The sequence below is a fragment of the Marmota monax genome, unplaced genomic scaffold (assembly GCF_021218885.2).
Source record: "Marmota monax isolate L192 unplaced genomic scaffold, Marmota_monax_Labrador192_F-V1.1 WCK01_AAM20220418_F8-fsc00002, whole genome shotgun sequence".
NCBI classification, from domain to species: Eukaryota; Metazoa; Chordata; class Mammalia; order Rodentia; family Sciuridae; genus Marmota; species Marmota monax.
In genome coordinates, this window is record NW_026693571.1 from 44,163,761 (window position 1) to 44,183,242 (window position 19,482).

Consider the following 19,482-nt stretch of genomic DNA (forward strand, 5'->3'; position numbering starts at 1 on the left):
TGTAGTATTAAGTTCTGTTATCACCATTTGTGGGAATAATTCTTTTTTTCATTTAAGATAATCATATTTCTATCCATTGAATATTAGATACTTCAGTTTTGTATTTTTCCTTCACAATCATAAGAGTACCTGCAGGGAAAGGAAGACCAGGCCAATGAAAAAGACCACTAATATGTGCTTCTCTTTGAGCCAGTAGCTTATCAGGGACAGTTAATACTTTCCACTACTATAGTTTATATCTCCCAAAGCTTTAGTAATTTCTGTTCTTTAAGAATGACATATATAAATGATAAAACATTCTAGAGGGACAGCAAGAAAGTACTCTCTTGAACCGAAATTCTTGGGTTATTTTCGAGATGTCTCACTCATAGATAAATTGGTCAGGAAAATGTTTGGCTTGGTTAGAGGTCACAAATGAGTGGCTCCACAGGCCATGTGCAGATCATAGATGTGCCTTCTTTGGCTTGCATGATGTGGTATATGTGTGTGCACATGCACAAGTGTGTGCACTTGTGTGTGTTTGTCTGAATTTGAATCTTAGGTGCCCCCCCCTATTTCTTACCCATGACCCGGTTCAGTTCATACATTTACCATGCCAATCTGAATTACCAGCTCTGCAACAAGCTGGGGAGAACAGAAGATTATAGCACATACTGTGATATGAGAATTCACCTAATAGTTTCTTGACAAGACTATGAAATTACTGATATATTTATTCATGAACATATGAAAAATAACTTTAAAGATAAATGGCAAATAATGTTTGATTGAGAAGCCTGCATCAAAAATCCATTTATTATAAAAGATTTTTTAATAGTTTAACACAGGAATTAGGACAGGGAATTAATTATGAAAGGGGGTTGTGTCTTCCTGAAAGAAATCATCGATCAAAAGCTCTACTTTTGCATTATGTTAATGTTATTATTTATGTGCTGTTGGTTTACCTATACAAAATATTTAATGTACATTTAAATATATAGAATCAACCACACAACTGATTTGTCAAGAGCACAACTTTGCCATGCTAGTTTATCTGGAAGGTCCCACAGCACCACCTAGTGCCCTAGAATTTATTTTGCATAATATTTTTTATAAATATAAAAATTCTGATGACCACATTTTAAGTGAAAATATTGAAATAAATACATTGTTTAAACATTATTTAAGTGAAATGATATTAAACGAATTCTTACATGTTTAACTGAAAAATTTAAGTGGCATTCTAAAAGAAATGATGATTGTACAACAACTGTATAAAAATTCCCTGGTTAAAAAAAAAAAAGTACTAGTGCTTCCAATTCACAACCAAAGACATACTTTCGAAGCTTGTTGCATTATGTGTGTCCTAATGAAACTATTGGTAAGTATTTTTTGTCCAAAGCAGATGCTTATTCCTTTTATTTTTTATTTATCGTTCTACGATAAATTAAATTCATTTTCCCAGGCTGTCTCTTGAAGTCTGAATCCTAAGTCTTCATAGATTACACCAATTAATACCACATATCACAGTCTTTTCAATATAAGACAAAATTGTGTAACCACTTTTAAAACGAGTTTGTGAATTATTTGGAGACGGATATTAAGTGAGTCAAATAAAAGAATGAGGTGTTCTTATTTATTCTTTTATGGAAAAAAACTCCAAGAAACATACCAAAGTGAGGAAATACAAGGCTATGTTCAGATATTGTGTATAATATAATTGTCTTAGGAAAACTATGTAAATTTGAATAATTTCTGGAGGCTAGATGGATAAGCTGGTAGGGAGAGAAGTGAATGGATACTTATTTACTTGTGTTACTTTCATTTCTGAAAGGAGTCACAAGAAAATGTCTGTGGGGTGAGCAGTGTGCTGGAGAATTTTACTTTTCATTTGTACTTTTCTATACAACTGAGACTTTTTCTAAAGAGATTCATGTATTATTTTGTTTAAAGTCAGTAAGGCTTAGTTGAATATGAAAATTATGAGCCACTTCATTTTTTCTATACTATCCCCTTCATTAGAAACAAAGACAAATGTTTTCATTTGAAGAAGAAACTATAGAGTTGCAAGACTAGGTAGACATTCATCTTATAAGCCTATCTGTTCAGAAGGTTTTACAATAGGTTATTTTTTGTTATATAGCATGCAGGCTCCAAGAGGGCATAGAATTTTGTCACTTTTTCACACTGTATCTTTGATCTCTAGGATAGTATATGCCACATAGTAAGTGCTCAGTAAATATGTGTTGAATGAGTGAATGAATGAGAATATTTTGATTGTATCACAACTATTTGGAACACTGTATAGTAATGTGGTGTACTATAGTGGAATTTACTCTATTTGCATATATAAATTTATATGTATAGTTACATCCTTATATCTAATGTCTTTAAAATATGAGCACTGATAAGGATTAGTTTAAAGTTCATAGTATCAAAAACAATTATATCTTCAAATGTTTGTGTATGTCCAGTTTTTCCTTTTTGCTTTTTTCTAATACAAGAATATGCATTTATGTTAACTATATTCGTACTCAGCCATAATGAAATTAAATCCAAATGATTACTAAAGAACAATAATCATCTCCCTTTTATATTTCAGTTACTGATAATTCTATCATGGTGACTTAAAGATTGCTTAAAGTTGCTTAAAATTCTATCGTGGTGACTTAAACAGTTTCACTTAATATTATAAAATGCTAACTATTCACTAAATATACTCAATTTCTAATTACTTATTTAAAATTCCTTCATATTTTGTAGCTTACTTCTTGGTGAAAATCCATTCCTAGGCATAAGTTACATCGTTTTATTTTAAACATGCAGTAGTTTTCCTCATGCTGTGTGCATACATTTTTTTTTTTTAACTGTCAAAATGTGTAGAAGTTGCCCTCTACTGGGGAAGTAGAAAAATTATGTGACATAGAGTTTTCAATTTCTTTAAAGACTCTTAGTTGAATTCATTGATATTATTTACCAGATGACCACTTCTTGCTCTGTGGCACTTTTAAGTTCCAAAGATATTAAAGTGCTTAGTAGAAAACATTTATCTGATATGAATATATCTACACCCATTTCTGATTTTTAAGAATTCTTTATCTGTAACACCCAAAAGGTCTAAAAGTAATTGTGTTAAGATGAGTCTTTACTGAAGCATTAAGGGAAATTAGCTGTGTATAATTATGCAAAATGAGACAGTGCTGTTTTTAACAATTCACCCTAGGAATTTTGGGGATAAAAGTCTAATTATTCTAAAAGTTCTTTTAGCTAGCTCCTTTCCATTTTTCTGGTCTTAAGAGGAAATTTGATTTGGGTAAAATGATCTGCTTGTTCTATTAGTCATTCAACTTATTATATAACAAAAAGTCACGTGACCATTAATGACCAAGTCCACTCTGCAGTTCTGTCCTAATAAGACAGTGCTCTTCCTGGTCCCAGTATTGCCTTTCCTTCTGCCTCCAGGAGTTCGGTCATGCTTTGGGTGGCACTGCCCTAGAGAGGTTCAGAACCCAGGCTCCATCTCCAAGTGGTTCAGACCCTGGTATCACATTTTTCTTCTGTCCACTAGTAGTTAATAAAAATAAATATATTAAGTAGTAACCAATTTAAAACTGACATCCTTGGTGTAGGAGTAAGTAGGGAAAGAAGAGACAAGAGTCTGCCCAAATCCTACTGCCTCTTTGTCTGTTAAATGGGGATTTGAGGACCAGTGATGTTCATGTGGGGTTCAGATCTTTTTTAGAACCATTGGCTCATCCTCCCCCCTCTCTAGGCCTCTGCGTCACAAAGTTCAGGGCCGTTTTCTAGGCTACAGGAATAGTTCTGGTTAAGGAATATTATAAACCAGAGTAACTCAGACTAGTGATATATGAGACAAGGCAAGTGGAGTGAGCTGTCTCCATTCATTTTGTCCATCTAATACTCAGTATTGATCGTCACAGCTAGACCTAGCAGCAGTGTGGGCTGTCACTTAGACACATCCAGAAGGAATGGTGAGCTGGGCCAGATGCATTCCTTGCACATGTGTAGATGGCCGGGTTTTGTTGTTGTTGTTGTTGGTGGTGGTGGTGGTGGTGTTTTGTTTTGTTTCTTCTCTTTGGTCTGTTTGTTTGTGTTCAAGGTTTATCATAAGTCTGGACACTAGTTTGTGTTAACCCATTATTTGAATGTCTTATTTAATAGGGAGTCAATTTTTAATTATTCTAGAAGTTTGTTTAATATCCAGAGGCTTTTGTGAAAAGCTGCCTTTTCCCCAAACCTCCCACAAGTTACTTTGTTTTCTCTCTTCTCCATCCTCATTGGCCCTCATACTATCCCTTGCCTCTGTCTTCCACACTTCTACCTCATTTCTGAAAAATTTTGCAAAAACAAAAAAATGTTCTTCCATGGTCTTTCTGGCAATTTATGGACTTTCAGGGAGGGAGGTACAAAGGGAAGAGAGCACCTGTTTCAAGATTATTATATGGAATATTATAAACCAGAGTAACTCAGACTATTGATATATGAGACAAAGGCAAGAAACCTTTCTCAAGTCTGTTCTAATTTTTCTATCTATTCATTTTTCTTCCTTATATGTGTGATAAATAATGTCATCCAGGGAGCACTTTCAGGTTTCCATGTGTGAGCTCTGCTGTATTCCTGTGATTTGTAGGAGGCCTGTGGCATCAGGAGTACAGAACTGGGCAGGACTGGAAGCCCCCGGATGCCAGTCCTTGTGTTTCCATGAAGCTGAGTGAGAGATCGTCTTCTTGGGCCTTGACTTCATGGTCTGTAAAATGATGGAGTAGATTATTTTTTATGTCCCTTTTAGCTGGAATTCCATGATTTCTGTAATTCTTGAAGAACTCCTTACCAGTGTATTAAAAAAAGAGACCATGATTCTGGAGCAAGAGAGTATGGCTTGCTTCCCATTCTGCCTTTTTGCTTGTGCTTTCTGTAAAATTATTGTCTCTATGTGCCGCAATTTTCTCCTCTGTAAAATGGGAATCATAATGGTGCCTTTCCTACCAGTATGTTGTGAGGACTGAATGAATTAATATACATAAAGAGCATGGAAGAATTCCTGATGAACAGTCAGCATTCAGTAAACATGAACTAGCCTCAGTATCATTACAAACACAAGGATCTTAAAGCATTTCAGAAAGCTTCTCATCAGATGGACATGCTACTGCCTGAGACACGCGTTGGTGAATATTCATTAATTTGTTCATTGGTTCAGAGAAAAGATTGATTTAGGTGCCTAATATTAGCTGAATGTTGTTCTCAATGAGTGGCAGATTCACTCCAAATATTTAAAACCAATAGGAATAAATATTCACTTCACTCTAGTGACCTAAGAGAGTTAGTTGGTGCATTGACTTAACTTATTCCTACACCATGGCAGGTGATAGATAGATAATTGATAGATAAATACATAATCTTTGACCCTATTTTTTTATATTACATGTTTTGTATTAATTTCCTATAATCCATTTCCTGAATATATTTTCTTTCAAATTTCCTACTTCCTCCTGTATGCTTTTTAAAACACCTTTTCTTTGTCTAGAATCATCTCCTGATCCCTCGGCTTTTGTTTCGATTTCTTTGCTGGGTTCTACTTCCTGACACTTCCCACAGCTTAGCCATAGTCTCTAAGCCCCTTTTTTTCTCACCTATGAAATTGAGACAACCAATTTACTTATGGGGATTTTAAATTAGATAATGTTTGAAAAGTACTTAGCACAGTTCCTAGTACGTAATATACCTCAGTAAATGTTGGCAGCATCCGGCATCAACTGAAGCAAGAAACGCTACAAGCTCCTGTGTATGTTTCAGCCATAGGCGCTTCGACCAACCATTGGTAACATGGAATCTCCTGTTGAAATTTTTCAAGAGCTGTATTTCTTGTGCTTAGTGTTTGCTGTGCTACTAATGGGTCCGTCTGCCCTTGTCCTAGGGGAACAAACTGCAAGCCTTCAGACTGCAGCTGTGTGCCTACAGAGAAGATTTGCACAGCTAAGATCTTGCCTTAACTATCTTACCTGTGTCTTTATAATTTGTCATCAAAAACTAAAATTTTACTTGATTTCCTCTTGCTGCCTCCTTGGTCTATTACCTTCTTTGGAAGGCCATGGATTGCATTTTAAATCTATAAACTAAGAAAACATTTACATGAAAATTTATTGGAAAATAAAGAAAATTTCCACATCTATTTGCTTTGGGTTTTAAATAAATTTCAGATCATTTTTGTCACATATAATCTAGATATAAAATAAAAAAATCAAGTCAGAAGTTAACAGTTTAATACAGGTCAATGAATTTACATGGCCTGAGAAGAAGATTCACTTTTTCAGTTAAAAAATAAATGGACAAATCATGAGTTTGGTTATTGTTTTTCATTTTTAACACCTATCACTATATTAGTTGTAATTAGTACTGTACGTATTTCTCTTTTGTGTTTTGGGGAGTATCCTTTATCTACTCTATAGCTCTGGATATTAGAACCCCTTCAGCATCCTAATCCCCACCCCATCCCCCAGCCCTTCCCTTTGCTCCACCATCCTTGGCAAGAAGAACCATCTTCAGATTAGAAATGGTAAAGTCAATATTGACCAAAGGAAACCACCAGGCCCAAGGTAAGTAGGCTGTATTTGCTGGCTTGGACAAATTACTTCATAGAGTCCTGAGAAAAGTAACATTTGAGAATGCTGAATGTTATTTTTGACAAATCATAAAGAAAAGGAACAGAACCAACAGCTGGAGACGTACAGATATCACTCTAAATAGCAAAAAGAGGAAGAAAGTGGACTATGCACACTGCTAACTAGTAATTTTGATGTCTGTCTAGGAAAAAAAAAACGATTGGTTAATTATATAGTAGCTTATAAGGAGTCACAAAGGAACAAACTGTGATGTTTAGAAGTGAACACAGGTTAAATAAAAGCCAAGTTATTAAAAATAAAAGTGCGTTACACTTACCTCTTTTTGAAATATAATTGCTAATTCAAAGCAGTACTTTGGAGCAGAGACCTGCCAACCACAGCCCTTGAGGCAACTGCGGCCATGCCCGTTTGTTTACCTGTTGTCCTTGGCTGCTTTCCAGGTGCAACAGCAGAGTGGAGTAATTGCCACAGCATGGCCTGCAAGCGTAAAATAATTATTATCTGGCCCTACACAGAAAACATTCGCCAGCTCCTGCTCTAGAGTCTAAAACCATTCTTCCTGAATTTCACTGTACCTACATATTATCCAGAGATCTTACTAAAATGCAGATTATGATATAATAAGTCTGGGTGGAGCCTAAGGTTCAGCAGTTCTGACTAGCTTCCAGGGAAGGCCAATGAAGCTAGTCCCCAGACCACAATTCAGTCTAATGAGGATCTGGATTTCAAAAAGACAGCAGATTCCCCTATTTAAAAAGACTATACACGCAAAAGGGGGGTGTGTGTGATAAGAGTCAGAAGTTAGTTCAGTTGATTAGCATCTTATCTGTTTGAATGAAAGTGACCAAAGAATAATAGAGGATCAGTGTTACCTAGGAAGGTAACCTAGGAAGTTAACATCTGGCCATTTCAATTGATTATCCTTTCTTTGCACAAGGATATTAGCCCAGTGATGATGTGTAAAAGCAGCAATAATGAACTTGATAACTCACATATTTAGATAACTAGCATAAACTGGTGTGCTCTTCTGGATGTTTCCTCTGTTGGAAGACAAATCTTGATGTGCTTATATTCTTGTACATTTCTTGAGCAGAGACATTGATTGCCCTTTATTGTGAAGTTTTTACAGGGATGTTTGCATAGCAAACAGCCTTGAAAGAAAGAAATAGAATTCCACTCTCAGGAACAAAGGACAGATTTGCTTCCTACCTATTATAAAAGATTCAGGTTCTCAAAGTTTAGTATTCCTCACCTGTAACAGAGCCCACTGCCTGTACAGAATCCCCTGACCCCATACACATCACTCTGCTTAACTTCAGGGTGGGAGAAACCACGACCAGCAACAAGCTTAGACTGTGACAAACTCCTTTGTCTTTGACCCCAGAGTCTTGTGTCTTCTGCCAGCATACCTGGAATGTGGCAGACAAGCTTCTTATCTGCAAAGTGTGATAAACTTCAGACACTCCCCAATTTTAGACATGCTCACTCATTAGTCCTAACATAGGTCTCCATTTGCTGACTTTTCCTTCCTCTGTACCCACTTTCCCTCAATAAAATCTATTACCGACTACTTAATAAAGAAGAGAGAAGCTTTTAAATGAAATTCCTTCACCTTTCTGACATCAAACTTACAGGTCTGTCTTCACCTGAACCTCCATTATCCTTTTCTTGTACAAGGAAGAGATTCACATTCCCCCGCACCACCACCACCTTCTTTCTGTAGCTAAACCCTCTAGCTGTGTGCCAGAACGTCTTGCTGCCTCTGTTGGTGCAGTATGTATCATTCTTTTTCTCCCAAGTTTCTATTCCTCCAACCTGTTTTACCTCTTTTCTATGAATTTTGAGAATCCTCAAGTTTCCCTATCCAGAACAAACAAAACAAAACAATCAAGAACAACAAACCTCCTTTACCCCTCATTCCCTTCAAGTTCCTGCTCCATTTCTCTTCTCCTTGTTATACCAAGATTTCTTGAAAGCATTGTCTTCCCCACTCTGCTTCTTAGCCATCAATCCACTACAGTTTAACTTCCACATTAGTCATTTCTTTGAAATTGTTTTCCTCTAGGCCTCTGATGGGCTTCAGCCTGTATTTTATGATCCTTAACTTCTTCTCTTCTTCTTTCATGTGCTGGGGACTCAGTCACTACACCCAGATTCTACTCTGAGCTTCAGTCTCATCCATCCAGCTACTTAGAATATCTCCAGCTGGAGACCTTGAGAATACCTCAAATTTATAATCTTCCCATAAGATTCATTTCCAATGCTACCTTGGCTCAGAAATTGGCTCTATGATGTCCTCTTTAGTCAAGAATGACTTAATTCAGAAAACTAAGGAATAATCTTATCTTTCTTGTTATCATACACCCCCATACTCAGTTAATTGGCCAGTCTGGTTTCAAATTCTTTTTGCATCTGGTTTATCTATATTGATCACTAAGATTCTATCACTTTAGCTCATATCGGTTCCTGCCTGGAGTATGAACTGAACCACCTCCTTATGAGTCTCCCCCTTCAGTTTTGACTCCTTCTCTAAGCTGTACCCAGAGTGATTTTAGCCTAACTGTAGATATGGTGTCATTGCCATAGGCTCCGCTGCCACAGTCACGGCTACCCTAGTTCTTTCAGTGACTCCCTCTTGCTTTGAAATGAACCCAAACTCTGTGGCCTAATAATATAGTTCCTTGCCATAGATTATTAGGCCTGACTGCCTACATCATCTGACTTTTAACCTCATCTCTCACAACCACACCCACACTCTATTCTTCACTTTCAGTTTCTGAAAGTTCTTCTCACCTCAGAGCCATTATTCAGTCCGTCCTCTGTTCTGCACCTCTATTGCCTGGTTAACTCCTAATTCTCCTCAGTTCTTACCCTAATTGTGCTCACCTCCCTATGGGGCACTCTTGTAGCTCCCTGAGCCGTTTGCGTATCTGTCTTCTCTAAAACCATGGAGGACACTGGTTGTGTATGCATCATTGACCACTATGCCTCAGCATCTAGCAGGGTCTGGCCTCGTGTGAGTTGAATGGAGCAGCGACAGACTGAAATCTAAAAGGATACTGGGCCATATCTAATAAGAAAACACTTAATATGAATATACTTATAATATTCTTAATTTTGGTCTGAAAAAAAATTATGATCTTATGAAAGTAAGATGGTAGAGAGATTTCTTCCTGGAAGTATTGAGATTAGAAAGGAATAAATTTTGAGGGCTATCTGTGATGAGAATCCCTTTTGGGCATGGACCTTCACCTTTTCCATCTACACCATTGGAGTCTGTCTGGTACACAGCACTCAATAAATGTTTGTTTATGGAAATGTAATGTCACTGGGACAAGCCAGCTGTCTGTCATGCTGGTAAGGCCTAATGGGGCAATGTTGTTGTTGTTTTAGGTTAAAGCTTATTTGTTTGTCTGTTTATTTATTTATTGGTTCTTTTTAGTTAAACATGATAGTAGAATTCATTTTGATATAATTTTAATAAGCATGAACTATATCTTATTCTAGTTAGGATCTCATTTGTGTGGATGTACATGATGATGGGATTCACTGTGATGTTCTCAAATGTATATACAGGAAAATATCTTTTTTTAACGGGGCCACCACAATCCAAGAATAGGGCCTTAGATTTGCATGTCCAGAAACTCATTGTCATCAGCACACTTCAATGTGATTTGAGTTTCTTGTTTATATTTTTAATCAATTTTTTATTTGTTTTAACTAGTTATACATAACAGTAGAATTCTTGTTTATATTTTAATGCAACTAAACCTCAGTATCTCAGATTTGACACTTCTTTTCTTTCCACTAAAGTAATTGAAATATATTCACCCAATCATTCACATCAGAGGTGTAAATGGATTTTCTCAAAGTATTTCAGGAGACAAGGAAAGCCATCACTTTGTGACTTGACTGCTTCAGGTGTTGCCGTCCAAAAGCTTTACATGCTATCCCCGATGCAAGGATGCTAAAAACTATGTCTTGACCTTGCATCTGCAAGGAGGGCTAACATCTTTTGCTAGAAGTGCTCTTCCACCACATATTTTGGGTTCCCCACCCCCACCCCATTTGTGTAGAATTCTCTTAGGAAAGTGGAAGGAGAATAAATTAAACTGAGACTTTTTTTTTTTTTTTTTTGGTGGTGCTGGGGATCAAACCCAGGACCTTGTATATGAAAAGCAAACACTCTACCAATTGAGCTATATCCCCAGCCCTAAACTGAGCCTTTTATAGACCAATAGAAAATAAAATGTTGATTTGAATTTTCCACTTTCAATGATTATTGTTGTCACAGTTTAAATTTTTATTTCATCCTTTTTAACATTGATATTTGCAAAAACTTGATTTTAAAAAAATGTGTATCATCCCTGTCACACAATGGCCTATTTCTCAATTTGTTGCATGTCATCACAAAGACATACTGGATCTGAAGCTCATCTCAGATTTACTCTTAAAATATAATCCTAAAGAAATAGCTTCATATTGCAAAGATTTTATGTACACCATTCAGAAGTCACAGACCCTGGAGCCAAAGAGTTAGAGGCTCAGTACCTGGCATTGCCACCTCCCACATCACCCAGCGTCTCCAAGACTCACTAGATAAGCTTAGTGTTTGAGGATAATAATAGTACCCACTGTGTAGGGTTGCTGTGAGGATGACATACAGTAGCATGCACAAAGCCCTGTATCTGACATAATTACTTTATAAGTATTAGTTATTGTTATTTTAATAATAGTTATGATGACTTCACCAAAACCTAATTATGGTGCTCTTGTCTGAGTTAGTAGAATCATGGCTGACTCATTTCCTGATACAACTGAGAAGCACATTTCAGCATTATATAATAATTCAGTTTAATTAATGGACTTGGACATCCATTCTTGAAAAAAGAATGAGGAGTATTTAACTCACAATTAGAAAATACACCTTACTTAGTAACGTATTTTAGAAATAAATATTATAAGTCCTTGGAAGAGCTGCAAAGAAACTATTGTGTGTTGGTGACTGTAGATATTTAAAGTATTCATGCTGAGAAACCTGCAGATAACTGTGCACTGCTTTCCAGAAATAACGGCATCTCTAAGAATCTGTTGTCAACTTGAGACAAAGATCATATGGCAACTAATCACTACATGCATGTTATGAATACAACTCTGTAGAAAACCATACTGGTAGCTGTGATCTGCTTCCCAGTGACCATGGTATAATGGAGTCAGCTCAAGATTTAGAGTTGGCTCAGGCTGGCTCAAGTCCAGGATTTGCCATTTATTTTCTGTGTGGCCTTGGGTTTGGTTGCTTGGCTTTTCTAAGCCTGTTTCCTTGTTTATAAAATGGAGCTGGTATGTAACCTAACTCCTTCAATAGGGAATGGTCAAATCTTCAAATATACATGACAACACTGAAGTAAGATACCATTATTAATAGTGCTAGTATTATTACTAATACAATTATCATTCCATTAACGAAATGAATATCCAGAAGAACATGTGTCCCCATGTGTGACACGAATTCCTCCAATACAAGACAAATGTCCAGAATGGTCACAGTGCTCACTTTCTTGTTAGGTAAAAAATCTTGTTCTATCATAACTCTTGTTATTTCTTAGAAGTGTTATTAGTGCTGTTGATATTTCCTAATTAACATTAATTCAAGTTTTCAGTTTCTTTTACCTGCATTTAGGTGAATTGATAGATAAAGAGAAAACCAGGTTAGGTTATAAGCCAAGTCACATCCATTCTCCATATACTAAATTGTTTACCAACTCATTATACCCTCCCTTTAAATAATCCACAAATTTCCTATTGTTAGTAGGATGAACTTTAAGCTCCTTCTCCTGGCCTGTGAGGCTTTTGGTGATCTGGTCTCTGATCCTCTACTTCACACCTTTCTTACCATTCTGCTCAACTTCTCATAGCTTTGAGTGTCTCTCCCTCTTCCTGGAATAACCCTGCACTTTTTCAACTGGATCAGTATCCATTCATTCTTCCTGTGTGTTCAGTATCTCCTCCTTCTTGTGATCTCTCATAGAGAGATAATTATCACTTCTTTCACACCACTTTTCCTCTTACACCAGTACATTTACTCTTATACGTCACTCGGTATTGAACCTTGGTCATAGATGAGCATCCCTCTCTGGATTATAAATTATTCAAGTGTAGGCACCACGTTGGATTCACCCTTGCCTTCCAGATAAGTGGAAGCTCCATAAATGTTTAAACAAATTTACTTGAAATTGGGTGGCTCCTTCATTGCCAGATTGTTTTATTTCCAAGTCTCCTTGTAAAGGTTGAAATTCATCCTAAAGTCTGACCACATTCCACGTCCTTGAAGAACAGTGCCTTCTAAATTTTGGCATTTGGCATGTTTGTCTCTCTGAAATGTGCTAGTGAGAACCTGTTTCATAGACACCAGTGGAGTTGATAAGCCACAATACATGTTTTAATAAATAGATTTAAAAGCATGACACTCAAAATGTTTTACTCCTTTTTGCCAATTGTAAAAGTTTACATAATAAAGAAGCATTCATTCTATTATTTAACAGTAAAACAAATCTGTTTGAGAATATTCATGTGTGTATATACTCAAAAAAGTCCTGGTTCAACATCAGACATGGTAAGCCAGTCCCTCGTGCGCCACACCAGAACAATAAATACCTAAAGCACTGTTTTCAAAAGTAACAAAGTGCTCCAGACACGGATCCTGGGCACAGTGTATAGTCTGTCTGTCTGTCTGTCTCTTCCTTCCTCCATTCCCTCCCTCACACACACACACACACACACAGAAAGAGAGAGAAAGAGCCTCAGACTCCGAAATTTTAAAGTTCCAAGTAGAATGCATTAATGAAAATATGAAATGCTTTTTCTTGTATAAATCATAATGAAGCGTTGAGAGATAAAGGAAGAACTAAGGGGGTGGATAATCATCTGCTGCTCTAAAACTGAAACCTGTCATGTAAACTCCCAACTCAAACGCTTAGTTTTAAAGATTTACCTTCAAGAAACCTTAAAGCTTGTATCCCGCCTCATCGGCAACAGCCTCAAACTGTTCCCTGTCATCGAAGAAAACAAATCTTTTGCTCGTTCCTGCCTCGGGGAGGCAGAGGGACCGAGGTGGTCCTGTGTGGCTGAATTAGATGAAAGACTTGCCTTCCACCATGGAGACATGGAGTCTAATCAAGTGAAATGAGTTTTGAGATCCCAGCTCATTTCCTAGGGGAGATCAGTTCACATTACAAAATCACGACATCTCATTCATCACAGCTGACGTGGTCTTTGCTCAGGAGAGGACCCCAACTGGGACTAAACCACCTGTCTTCTATGAAAAGGGGCACTTTATCCAAGTTAGAGTTGAAAGCCTTGGAGTGAGCAAGCATGCCAGCCACCAGCTTCCATGGTGTGGAAGGGAACTTAAGTATAAAAGAGCAAAGCAGGTTTAAGGAAGATTGGTGGTTGTATTCTTTTTTCTTTTTTTTTCATTCTTCTCGAACTTTATTCAACTTGTGGTACAAAATCAAATTTTGCACTTGAATATGTTCTTTTATATCTTGGCATAATTTCACACTTTCTTTTAGAACAACACTTCTCCGTTTGAAAACAACAGGACCTCATAATATTTCAAACACAGCTGCATTTCACACATGTATGTGCTTCTACCATAGGCTCAATTACCTGTAGGTATTATATCACGTAACCAAATCAATCGACTTATATTTAACTGTGAAGTAGGTAATTGTTATTGTTTACCATAAATGAGTAATTTAGTATAGCAAAACTCACCCGACACATCAACTTCATACCTCTGAAAACTGATAAGAATGGCAGGATACATTCATTTACAAGACCAAAAAGTAGAGCCACTCTGTAAGACACTAAAGTAAGAATCAAAGTGACTTGTTTTAAAACCTGTGCCTTCAGATATGCCAAAAAGCAAATAATCTAATCTAATGGAGATGCTGATGCATGGTGGTAGGAGAGCCAGAATTGGGGCCTCCCTCTTCTTGATCTCCCAGATTTTTATTAGAGACAAGGATAGCATTTCCTTGTATCCAGATTTAAATTAGCAAAAAAAAAAAAAGTCTTTCTTGCCAACCAATAAATGATCATTATCTCTTTTATTTCTTTCAGGGCATCGTTATAACCCCGCTGTTACTGCTGCTTTTTGTGAGTATTTTGATGTTGTCTTTAATATCTCTTATGAAAGCCGTCTACAACCCTTTAAGAGAGATCCTTAGAATAAAATTGAAGGTTGAATTCTACACCATTTTACGTCACAATTCAAACTGTTCCCCCAATGGAGCTGTATCCAGTGGTTACATGCCGATACAAAGGGCTCCATAATATTGAAACCCAAGGACAGCTTCGGTCCCAGTTATTAGGCCTCCTGACTAAATCATTCATTTCTGCAAATTAATGACCTGTGACAGAGGTCAAAAATATGCTGCTCTTTATTTTCTCATTAATAAAACTAAAGTGATTGATAGTGACCCAGTGTTTGACAGAAAAGAACCGTGGGCCGGGGCATCAGAGGAAGCTGAGGTTCCAAGGCTGGTACTGGTGTCACCTAGGCTCCTCACCCTGGGGGAGGTTGCCTTGATTTTTTTTCATCTGTAGAATGGGAAACAGTAATATCTTCCCCAGTCTGTCTTCCAAAGGTAAATGAAATGTGCTTTAGAAATTAAAAAATAATAATAATAGTAGAAATAAAAGTAGATACAAGCCACTGGTTAACTCCATAAGAATTGTACAGAAAACAAGGAATGCTAATTAACTGCCTTATTTCTTTTGGCACTAAGCATATGAGAAATTAGATGAAAGATTATAATAGAAATTAATGTTATCTCATGCTGAGCAAAGCATATGTAATCATGAATGATACCTAAAATATTTTATGAACTGTGCATTTTTTCATACACACATCTTCCAAATATAAATCACTCCACTTATCACTGAAATGTAGTGGGGATGTGTTTCTGGGAGTGAAATAGAGCTGTTTGACTAGCACTATTTGTCAGTGAATTGAAACTATGGGGAGAATTTATTTAATTATAGTGTAATTACCCAAGTTGGAATTCAATTAGAGTAATAGAGTGAGGGACTTCATTTCTTACCAGCTGTGTGGGAAATAGAGAGGGATAGATATCCTACTAAACAGTTGGATTCTGCATCTTTCATGAAAGACATTACCTTCAAGTAATAAGCCATAGCCTCACCCTCCCTCCTGAAATGCCGGCTCCGATCTGAGAAGGTAAGAAGAGTCAAGTAATCAGATCACTTCCCACAGCAGAATAAACCTCATTATTTTAGACTCCACCAGTTTAGAATTTGCAGTGAGTCAAATTAAACCTAAAGTGGATATTTGCATTAATTTGGAAAAAAGACATGTGCTTACCTACTTGCTCAAACTAGAAGTGAGGACTTGCAGGTATTCATCTGTGGTGCTTTTATTTGACCAAGACTTGAGTCAATGACCTGTGACAGAGGTCAAAAATATGCTGCTCTTTATTTTCTCATTAATAAAACTAAAGTGATTGATAGTGACTCCAGTTTTCCTAGAGCTGAACTCAGTGGGTGCAGGATGCAGACCTGACTGAGCATCAAGGGACTAGGACAGAGCTGCGTATGTAGCACATGCACAATAAATGACTGCACAGCCTAGATGTTCTGCACTGCAGACGAATGGCATTTCTTACCCTTGAGATTCATTTAAGAAGAGCAGGACACAAGTTACAGCCACAATAGGTGATTGAACCCTGGGGTAATATTTTTAAGTGTCTCAGAGCCTGGAATCTCTGATACCCTGTTTCAGCTTGTGGTTGAAGTAACCAAATGAACACTTTTCTCCCTCTCCTTCCCAGCTCCCTGCCATAACAGATCTTCTCAGTTGATTATTGTTGTGGCATCACATTTCTACAAGCTTTCCAACTCAGACCCACGAGCTTGTGAGCTGTAGTTCAACATTTTAAACTAATAGAGCTATAAGAATAATGAAAGAAACTCCAAGACCCTCAACTTAAAAGTTGAATACTTCCCTTTTGAGCCAACTGGACTCTCCCAGTAGGTTTAGGAACATCACTGCACTTTAACAGGTACTTAATAGGTTATATGACTTTAAATCACATGCACAGTACATACTCTTTTTTTTCTGTTTAGGTCATTGTGAATTTTATAAACCATGAATTTCTTAAACATGGGGGCCACCAGTCCGTATTTACTGAGTGGGACAAAAACTTAAGTGACTTAAAATACAAACATGTGCATAAAGGGTATACTGTTTTTTTCTCTGCACCACTGTTATGAGTTGAATTGTTGTCCCAAAAGAATACATTAAAGTCCTAAATTCCAATACGTCACAATGTGGCTTCTTTTGAAAATGGGAATCATTGCAGAATGTAATTAGCCAAGATGAGGTCATATTGCAGTAGGATAGGCCCTTAATCCAATATGACCAGTGTCACATGAGGAGGCAAACACAGAGGGACAACTTCATGTGGCAGTGAAGGCAGGGATTAGAGTGCTGCATCTCCAAACCAAAGAACACCAAGGACTGCTTAGCAAGCCTCAGAATCCAGAAGCGGAGGAGGGCGCTCCTGCGCAGACTTCAGAGGTGGCATGGTTCTGCTCAGTTTCAGATTTCAAACTTCCAGAGCTGTGAGAAAATACGTTTCTTTTGTTTTACGTTTCCCAGCTTATGGGCTTTGTTACAGAAGCCCAAGAATCTAATACAACCCCTGAAGATTGTATTATTTTATCATATTTTGAAAATGGACATTTCTCATATTCAGGCCTAGTTGCCATGAAAGGCAGTATTTGCTGATGGAATCTCAGGTCCCTGTGTTATTAACCTCTTCTCAGAATATCCCCTTCCCTTTCTTGCTCCAACTGAAGTGTGTCTTCCGATTTATGTTTCTGCCTCAAGCATGTTTCCTGTCACTGAGTCTTGAAGTGGGGTATGGTGTTTCTTCCTTGTGCCTCGCCACAAATTCCAGGTCACTTCCCATGCCTTCTGCGTAAAATCTTCTGCTTCCTTTGTATGTTATGCCAGTACACCTGGTGTGGTGGTGCAGACCTGTAATCCTAGCTACTTAGGACGCTGAGGAAGGAAGATCACAAGTTTGAGGTAACCCTGGCTCAAAACTTTTAAAAAGGGCTGGGGATGAAGTTCAGTTGCAAAGCACCACTGAGTTCAGTTGTGTGTGTGTGTTTGTGTATGTGTGTGTGAATGCTATGCCAATACATCAATTCCATCTGTTTCCCCCCCTTGTCGTAGTTATCAGTAGTACCCAGTTCATTTTGTATCAGTCCAAAAAAGTGTTAGCATCCTCCATTGTTTTCTTCTTAACAGTGCACCAGTACTTGGTGTTTTCAGTCTTCACATATATGACCTCCTGTACTCTGGCATCTGAGTTCTCTTCTCCAAAAGGGTTGACTTCCACTTCATCTCAGCCAACTGTCCCAATAGTCAGTCCCTTGACTTTGCTACTGCTGATAAGCTTCATTCCTCTATAATCCTATTTTCAAATATCCTCTCTGTCCTATATTCATTCATGACTTACTCTCCAAGTCAGAAATTCTTCAGACTCACTGGAATGGTGAGATCATTTACCTTGTCACCTTTATAATTCCTTGACCCATCCCTGCCTACCCTCACCCTGATGCCCTCGTATCTCATCTTAGGCAGCCCAGATCCCATGGTCCCTCAGTACAATTCCTTTATTATATGTACCATCAACAATCATGCTCACCCAGGGCTTAGTATTTCCCTGGCAAAGTACCAAGCGTGCTGCAATTCAGTTCTACCTCTTCCCACATGTGTACCTGAACACCCTGACACAAACACTACCATGACACTGGTCTCATTTCAAATTCATGACAACTGACTTGTAGTGAGCCTGGTACTCATGCTACCTTCCCCTAATTCATTCACTTTTCTACTCTGGAGAATTATTTCACACATTCTCCTTGCCTCTCAAATCTCTAATGTCTCTCTTTTTGTATCAACTAATGCTGAAAGGAAATTAAATGATAAGGAAATGAGAAGCAATCAGAGGAAATTGACAAATTCCCACCTACCCTCATTCATAGTCATATTCTTTGCCACCTCTCCTGTTTTCATAGATAAACTGTTTTTACTCTCATCTAAGGCCAGTCCCTTTAGTAATGCTATCTCTTCTTGCCCACTTAGTGATATAAATCATATAGATTTCTCTTTCTTCTACATCATCAAATTTTCTCTTTCTTCTGGGTCATTTCCATTAGCATAGAAGCACTCATCTTAAAAATTAAACCTCACTTTTTTCTATCTGAACTCTATTTCTCTGCATTTTTAAAAATATTTTTAAAGTTGTTGGTAGACCTTTATTTTATTTATTGATATGAGGTGCTGAGAATGGAAACCAGTACGTCACACTTGTCAGACAAGTGCACTACCACTGAACCACAGCCTCAACCCCTCTGTGCATTCTTTATAAATTTTTATTTAAGTTATTTAAACCTATTCATCACTTGTTCAATCTATGTATTGAATTCTCCCCCACCCCTTCAGTACTAGCAATGGAACCCAGGACCTTACACATACTAGGCAAGCAGTCTACTACTGAGCTACATCCCCCCATCTATATTGAGTTCTTCCTCCTCCAGGTACTTTCCTGGGTGCCAGGATATAGCAATGAGCAAAAAGAGGATAAAAAAGGATGTCTGTGCTCTCATGGAAGTTATATGCAAAAATGGAAAGAAACAGCCAAGTAGAAATACCGTGTGGAAGGTGGATGCTAAGTGCTGCAGAGAAAATAATTAAGGAAGGGAAATAAGAAACGCCAGGGTGGAGTCAGGGAGAAGGTTCTGTTTTAATTAGGATGGTCAAGTT

General features: G+C 37.5%; 1 protein-coding gene across 3 annotated transcripts in view; it reads left to right on the forward strand.

Moving 5' to 3' along the window:
- Nucleotides 1-19,482, forward strand: part of Slc10a7 (solute carrier family 10 member 7) — a 249,107-nt gene that overhangs the window by 157,506 nt on the left and 72,119 nt on the right. For 2 of the 3 annotated variants that reach the window (XM_046459008.2, XM_046459010.2), the window contains one exon: nt 14,745-14,780. The exons of the other annotated variant lie outside the window; for it this stretch is intronic. In XM_046459008.2, coding sequence (XP_046314964.1) covers nt 14,745-14,780 — 36 coding nt within the window. The remainder of the gene's footprint in view (nt 1-14,744; nt 14,781-19,482) is intronic. 3 annotated transcript variants of the gene reach the window in all.